The sequence below is a fragment of the Macadamia integrifolia genome, chromosome 6 (assembly GCF_013358625.1).
Source record: "Macadamia integrifolia cultivar HAES 741 chromosome 6, SCU_Mint_v3, whole genome shotgun sequence".
Lineage (NCBI taxonomy): Eukaryota > Viridiplantae > Streptophyta > Magnoliopsida > Proteales > Proteaceae > Macadamia > Macadamia integrifolia.
Genome location: NC_056562.1, coordinates 8,807,785 through 8,815,872, shown reverse-complemented (window position 1 = coordinate 8,815,872; position 8,088 = coordinate 8,807,785). Strand labels below are relative to the sequence as shown.

Here is an 8,088-nt window from a genome sequence, read left to right as displayed (position 1 = left end):
TTGTTCAACCACCAATGAAGAAAACATTTTCCAAACGTTAATGGAATGAATAAAAGTTTTATATTATATATAGAAAAATGCTAGATTTACCACCAAGGTGCCCAATTTGCATCATCCTCTCTCCTACTCCGTTTGAAAGACTCTCTTACCATTCTGTGTCCAATCGCTGTGATTGGTCTATAATGTTAGCATAACGAGAGCTAACGGCATACCCAACCCTCTCTCTCTCTCTCACACACGCACACACACGCACACACATATATATATATATATATATGAGGTATTGAGATATTGGCATTATTCATATGAATAGTAATCTATATATATTGTAATTTAAAAAATGAGTTGGGTTCAAAATATATTTTTTTAAGTCATCATTGTACTTTAATTTTATTATAATCAAAAGGTAGTTTAGGTGCTTTTAAAATCGTTTTGAAACATACATTATAAATAGTAGCCTTTCATATTGGATTTTTCACTGATTCCTGATATTTTTGACATAATGGCTTATGCTTCTTACCCATAGTTAGCATGTATCTCCCTAGGTAGTACTTTAGTATCACATCATAGACCCCTCCCCCACCCCCACCCCCACCCCCACCTAACTTTATCTTCCTCGTTAGCTAACTAGAACATAGTTTTTAGGTACTCTTCCATGTTTAGATGCCTAAAGTTACATTATTTGATGATATTTCGTTTAGAATTGATCAGAAACTTGATGAATGAAATTCAAAGTTCTTATCTTATACATGAAAGGAAGTATTACTAAAGAGTTTGGTGTTTTTTTATGCTAAATTATGTTTGTATGCATTTTAAACTTCCAATTTCACAACATAATCATCTATAGAGAGTGGCGGCCAATTTCTTTTTGGGTGAAAACAATGTTAGACTCAAGATGCACTGGTTCTCTTGGAAAAGATTGTCTTTCAAAAGATAAGGGAGAAGTTGGCTTTCATGATCCTTGACTCCACAATAAGCTTTACTTTCAAAGGTGGCTTGGAGACTATGGCATGAGCCTGATTCTATATTGACTTGATTTCTTAAGGCAAATTACTATCCTCACTTTGATTTTTTGTTGGCCTCTATGGGAAATCAACCTTCTTGGGCTTGGAGGAGCATTATGGAAGGCAAAAAAGAAATTTTAGCCTGGTCTAGTGTGGCGCATTAGCTAGATGATTGAATTAATATATCGTTCGACAACTAGATCCTATAGTTCAAAGTTATCGACCTAATTAGTCCATTAGGCCAATTGATTCACCTTATACTTCTGTTACACAATTGATAGATCAAAGCAATCAAGTGTGGTAGACTGAGATTTTTCTAGATGTAATTTTTCCGTCAGATGTGGATGAGATCCTAAAAATTACCTTATCTTTATTTTTCGAATGAAGATAAATTAGAGTGGGAGCGGCAACAAATGGAGTCTTCTCTATAAAAGTTCTTATCATTTACTCACCAATCAAATTGCAAAAAAGGATATGGCTAAAGCATCCTCATCTTCAAGGTCTTCTTTACATTCAGTTCTAGATTATGTATGGAAGAGGATATGGCAATATAATACTTCTCCAAAAAACCAACCTTTGTCATTAGAATCTCCATGTTGATCCATCATGTAGTAGGTGTGGTGGCCAAGAATCGATATCTCACATATTATTGGGATGTCCATTTGCAATGTTGGTCTGAGTTGGAAGAACCTTGAACATCTTGGGAAAACCTTTAGCACCAGTTTATGTCTATTTGTCCTTCATATGTTGGTTTTTGTGGTTTATCTCAGATTTGGACGCAGTAGGAAGTTATATCTCCTCATCAAATGCTGTTATGAGTAACAACAAGCTATGCAATCATCATGTTTAAGAGTGCTGCTACCCCTAATCCGGTTCTTCATGATTTTTTTTCCTTCATTTTGGTGGGAGCCTTATGCACTGGGTACGCCTTTTTTACCTGTAGTCATTCACCACTATTTTGTAACAACGATAGGATGATTCATCAAAATTCCTCTACAGCCAGGGAAGTTAAAGATGAGGCTGCTTGAGGGTTCAATGGGTATTGTTGGATGCCTCCTTGGTTGGTTATATATTAGTGCACTTTAATACTCATATAAGGAACTTAAGCATTATCACCCAATGTGATCCAACCTTTTGGTAATTTAAGCAGCATAGGGAATTAGTAACAAGAATTATTATAAATAGTAGTAAGGGAGAAGAGATATTATTCTGTCATGCATGAAAGTCTTTTCTCACTTCATCCTGTGTTTTGAGAAAGGTTCTTAATCCACTAAACACAGGAATGCTATGTATGTGAGATAGCTAATTAAATCAAGCTTTCTTGTAACATTTGGGTCAGAAATTCAAAAAATTCTCAGAACATCTGGTCTCACTACTTGAGAGCAGATAAAATAAAATCAGATATAGGAGAATATACATGAGCTAGACTTGCATCGAATTCCAATAATTTTAGTAAAAAATGATCAATCTACTCAATAACTAACATGAACATGGTTCATGATCCTAAGAGATTTTATTTTTGGCAACGACGGGTATTCAAACCTTTATCCTAACTAGTTTCGTGGGCCCATATTGTCCCCACAACCGCATGGATTGGGTCATACTAGGGTTGAATGAAAAACATTCAAACTTTCACTGAAAACAATGAAGAACACTAAACACCTTATGTGAGTGGCCGAAAAGAAATAAGAAGAGTTGAACTCAGAACCACACACTTCCTAAGGCAAAGGTCCCTTGTCAACTCGGCTAACCCCTTGGGGTTGATCCCTAGAGATAGATTCAACAAATTGGGATGATTTTTGGATAAATTTCCTACAATGCTGAAGTATACAAATATGAAGGTAAAAGTACATAACTGGATTGCAAAATAACTAAAGAATGGAATTTGTAACTCTGACAATTTAAACATCATTTGCATAATCTCATCAAGTGCTATCCTTCATGACTTGTAATTTCAAGCTTCCTCTTGACTAGATAAAGAAAATATGAGATAGACACACAGAGGAACAACAAAAAAAGCAGCAGTCTTCAGTAACTCCTCATTCTCTCTAGAAATCACCCCTATTCTTGACCAATCTCCACTATACCTGCACAAAGAAGATTCAACCAGTGATGTAGGAACAGAGAGAGAGAGAGAGAGAGAGAGATACCCAGCATCAATGAAGCCCAATGCTTAGACAGCAACAGCAGATCGAGCTATTAAGACATTGGAGACTCTCAAAGGGAAGATTGGCTCTGGTTGGGTTCTTGAATTTTCAGTTAAATCTCTTTTCTTGGACCATATGGGTCTGAATCTCCTTCCATTGCTCTTGCGAACAAGATAAGAAGAGAAGCTAAAGGAGGTAAAGCTCTTTTCTGTGATCAGCATTTTCTGCTACCCTGTTTCAACTTTCAACAACGGATCAATGTGTGGTGCAGCTGAGCCTTTTGTGTAATGGGCCAGCCACAAGAAAATACGGGTTGGACCGAAATATGAACCACCTACCCGGTTGGACCATATTGTCAATCACCATTAGTTCTACTCCTTTTCTCAACTCTGCAACTGTGTAGCCTACTAAACCAGAGGGTCAAAACCTCGAAAACCCCTGAAAATGGCAGTCATCGGAGCTGAAGATAACCTGCAAATACACAGAATTCCACAATCAAAATATGTGGATTCAGTTCGATGGCTTTCACCTCTCTCTGCACTTGACAGATTCGCTATTCTCGCACTCCATGACTCCGATTGCGATGCTTCTTCGATTGAAATCCATGCCCTAAACCGCTCAAACCCAGAAAACCTCCACCTTCGTTCTTCATGGGTTTCTCCCTCTAGGGTTTCCTCCCTCAGTGTATCACAGACCCCACAAAAGCCCCTTCTCGCGGCTTCTACCTATGGAGGTTCACTTCACTTCCTCTTTGCTCACCCTATTGATGCTTCTCTTGAATCAGACCTCTCTCTTGCTGAGAAGTCTCTCCACAGAGGACCCATTTCGGGAATTGATCTGCAAGAGAGTGGGTTTGAATGTGTTAGTGTTGATGAAGATGGGAAAGTGAATTTGATCACTGGTGGAGATTCAAGGTTGAACTACCGTCGGTTGTTTGATAGCCAGGGTTTAGTGTCTTACACAACGGCGAAGTGGGCTTCACCGGCTGAGTTTGCGACTGGGGGTTTAGGGTTTAGTCTTCAGTGGTGGGATCAGAGGAAACCAGGTGGAGCAGCTTCTCAGTTCAAGGGTAACTGGTAAGACCATAACAGTAAAGTTATTCACTTGATGTGTCTCTGGGTTTTCTTCTTAATTATCCAATTTCCTTCGTTGGTCTACCTTGAGCTATAGTTCATACTCCATGGACTTGAATAGTCATTGCTCTGAATAGCTTTGGGTTGATTATCATATTTCTGATGGACCTTGTTTGATTAAATGCCTGGAAGAAGGGACCATAATTTTCCAATTAAAAATGACTGCAGTGCTGGTCTTGGACCTCTTGGTTACCATATGGTTGGGCTGAATAACAATTACTTGGAATGTTGAATAGGCAAGAGGCACATTCAATGAGTTTGAACTTGGTGATGTACCTCCTAGTCCAAATGGATATATATGGATTTGCAGCTCTTTTCCAACTAAATTAAGAAGAAAAGGTGATAACAGATAAATTCTAACACTACAACCATTTAGACCAACCAATTCAGGGGGGGAAGGGGATAGGGTATAGGCCTCCTTAGATCTCTTCTTATTTGTAACCTGGCATGCTTTACATTTTGAAGGCTAGAGCACTACTTCCGGTGATACAATTCTGGATTAAAATTCAAAATAAAAATCTCTTAAGTTTTCTCCACTTACCCAAATGAAGTTGAACATGTATATGTCAGACCGATAGTAAAGTTCTTTGTGGAGAACCTATAAAAGTACTGATGATAATAGTGGATACATTCTCTCTATATTCATTATTTTTTATGATTTTGTTCTTACTTTTATAGTGTACATCTTTATGCACAATTTTCTCCATTTTCTCTTCGTTGCTATTCTAGTGCTCGCTCTTGGGTGTATTTACTCTATTCTTGTAGAAAGTTCACCAGTTCAGTTAGTTATTCACTAATATGATGTGCAGGGCTCGAGGCAATACGTCCGGAATTGTACACTCGGTTGATATTCACCCATCACGGAAGCATGTATGCCTGGTAAATTCTCTCTCGCTATCTATCATTCTGTCTATCTATCTATCTGTGTTCTCCTTCCCCTCCCCCCCCCTTTTTCTTCTTATGTCATTCCACCTTCTTATACCTATGCTGTAACAAACATGGATCATCAGTGACCTAATAACTTATCAGTAATCTATCAGTAGGGATGCATTTGGATGGTATGAGACTATGAATCAAAATTCAACCTCTAGTGAGTATTTTATTTTCCTTTCTTTGTCTTTTGTTTTGCAGGCAGGAGGGTCATCCGGTACTGTATTTGCCTGGGATCTTCGGTGGCAACAACAGCCAATAGTTCTCTCTGGACCCATACCAGGTAAGACAGCTACTCCACTCTCCGAGAGTGAGGTTTGGGAGGTTCAGTATGACAGCTACATGCAATCTTCAGAAATTAGCAACCTTTCATCTGCAAAGATCCTACCGGTTATGATGTGTTCAGAAGATGGGTTTCTTGCTGTAATTGAACAAGGTACGAGTTTCCATCTGCTTCGGCTTTGATAGATTTGATGGGATTTTCTTGGCCTGCTTTTAAGCATAATAGAACATGGTTTCTGATTCTCACATTTTTCATATACATCTAAATTATACGACTCCTGTGCTTGAATTGGTTTGTTTCCATAAAATACTTTGATAATGGAAGCTTGGATTGAGAAAATATATGAACTTTACAGGTGAGGAACCCCTTCAGGTTTTGGCTGAGCCCTGTGCCATCAATAGCTTTGATATTGACCAACAGAACCCATCGGTAAGTGGAAACATCCAAATAGCAAAGGTTTAGATTACATTTGAAAACAAGTTTGAAAGAATACAAAAATGTTGTACATATGATGGTTGGCTTTGTGACACAGGATGTGATTTGCTCTTTGGAGTGGGAGTCCATTGTCATCCTAAGAAGACTCTGAGATTCCAACAAGAAAGTGCAGAAGTTTACACAGCAGAGATGAAAACTGATGTCACTCTTTATTCCATGTTGTTCTGCCTGCTCAGAAACTTTTCTACAAGCCTGTGGCACTTTTTTCTAAGCAGAGGCTCTTTCGACCATTTGGGACGGAAGCTTGTCCCTTACAGTCGGAGTAGCACATTGATCCCTTTAGGAATGAAAACAATTTTAATGTTGTAATCAGAATATGTGTTCATTTAACTGTAGAACTAAGGAACGGAAATGCAAACTGGTTTTTGAAGTACTTTCATTTTACCTTTCTAGCACAGATAATGAAGTTGATCTTTATTTAATGCATTTGGCAGAGCATGTTAGCTCCAATGATGAAGAACCCTGTGCCTTCATACCATTTGAGCTAGAAGTTGAACAAGCAATGGAGCCTTGGTTGCTGCTAGGTCATGATATAAGGGGACTAAATGGTTGAAAACAGCAATAAAAAAACATTCAGCTAATTGTTAATTGTCCCCTCCTTGTAAATAAACGCAACAAGAAATGCAAATATTTGCTTTGTGATCTATCATACTGGTATAGAGTAGGCCAAGGCCTCCCTTAGGTTAAACATGAATGTGAGAAGAAACAAGCAAACCTCTAATAACAAGAGCTTCCTGTTATAGCTTTCAAATTATGCTTCAAATCAGACTCACATAAAATGGATTTGGAAAAGCCTCTTTTGATTAATTGAGATAAATACAATGGATTCCTTGTTATTGGACCAAATTTGGATATATAGTTTCCAAGATCTAAAAGTAAATCCCACATCATACACCCTGCAATATAGAGCCCAATAGAATCTTTCATCAAAGCTCACTAAAATGTCATTCATTGACAAGAATATCAATTTAGGCCTAAATCAGTACTGTTTGCAGTTGCACTATATACCCATAAACCTCTAATGTCCACTAAGAAGTTACCCTATTCCTTTGTCTATCTTCTCTTTTTTCTTGGTGTCCATCTCTCTTCTCAGCTTGGGCCAGTCCCATGTCTTCCATACTGTTTCTGATTTTCTTTTTCTATGAATCTGTTTTACCAGATATTTTTAGCTCCTTCATACTTCCTATAAATAGATTTTATTATTATTATTATTATTAATATTATTATCACCAACACATGTCTAGATTTAAATGACCAAAAGATTTTATTTAAGACTAAGCCATGACAAAAATGCTTCAAAACTTGAATTAGCTCTGCAAATTCTTCCATCACACTCAAAATTCTCTGACTGTCTTTGTCACACCCCGCTCGCACAGAACCAAGCCGGTGATCGAGTTAACACCGGTTAACTCACAAACCTACCAGGATCAACAATGCAGTACCTGCAATACAACATACATTTACTAATCTAAGATTAGACATGTATTTTCAGCAGAAGACCTATTCATAATAATACCTGTTATTGTTTTTCAAATATTTGATACCCAAATTGAGTTATAATGGTTACATACATTTGGGCCCGAAGTCATGATATAAATACAAACATATAACAATTTAAGCATCAAGTAACGAAAAGGGAGTACATAAAAAAGAATCAAAAGAATCACTCAGGAGTCACAGCTGCCACGTAAAAATCCTCGCACGTACAATTGGCACCGTGCTCGAACTCGTAAGGGACCCACCAGTCCTCAGATGAAAACTCCACAGTGGGGCCCGGCTCCTGAACACCAGGCGGGTAATCTGTAAAATCACCTAAAAGAGTTGTGCACGTGAGATGAGCTCACTAGCCCAGTAAATAGAAAGGAATACCACACAAGCAATCACAACGCAAATGCGCCTATATGCAATTCATTTTAACCCTATTAGCCTAACAACATTACTAGGTCATAGGTTTTGTGCTACTCTAACTACTCACAACCACAGTGCGAGTATGCCCCAGGTAGGAGTCTCGAACACCATTCCGCGATACGCCCATAGGGTTGTCGGAGAAGGCCCACCATTGGTACCGAAATTTAAAATGCAAGCCGACTCTCGAA

At 38.2% G+C, this 8,088-nt stretch overlaps 2 protein-coding genes across 2 annotated transcripts; one reads left to right on the top strand and one right to left on the bottom strand.

The window, feature by feature from the left end:
* Positions 1 to 2,840: 2,840 nt before the first annotated feature.
* LOC122080816 lies at positions 2,841 to 3,387 on the bottom strand. Its single transcript, XM_042647674.1, is given in 2 exon segments — positions 2,841 to 3,091; positions 3,155 to 3,387. Coding segments are annotated over 2 exon segments (351 nt in total). The 5' UTR covers positions 3,373 to 3,387; the 3' UTR covers positions 2,841 to 2,958.
* Positions 3,385 to 6,414, top strand: LOC122080815 (nuclear pore complex protein NUP43). The gene is made up of 5 exons (XM_042647672.1): positions 3,385 to 4,227; positions 5,094 to 5,163; positions 5,416 to 5,650; positions 5,853 to 5,926; positions 6,030 to 6,414. The coding sequence occupies exons 1-5, from the start codon at positions 3,596 to 3,598 to the stop codon at positions 6,081 to 6,083; spliced, it is 1,065 nt and encodes a 354-aa protein (XP_042503606.1). The 5' UTR covers positions 3,385 to 3,595; the 3' UTR covers positions 6,084 to 6,414.
* The last annotated feature ends 1,674 nt before the right edge of the window (positions 6,415 to 8,088 follow it).

Excerpts from the sequence above, each read along its gene's own strand:
- LOC122080815 (XM_042647672.1), top strand. The coding sequence starts at position 3,596 with ATGGCAGTCATCGGAGCTGAAGATAACCTGCAAATACACAGAATTCCA. Across the intron at positions 5,164-5,415 it reads CACGGAAGCATGTATGCCTG|GCAGGAGGGTCATCCGGTAC; the intron begins GTAAATTCTCTC and ends TTTGTTTTGCAG. Across the intron at positions 5,651-5,852 it reads TCTTGCTGTAATTGAACAAG|GTGAGGAACCCCTTCAGGTT; the intron begins GTACGAGTTTCC and ends TGAACTTTACAG.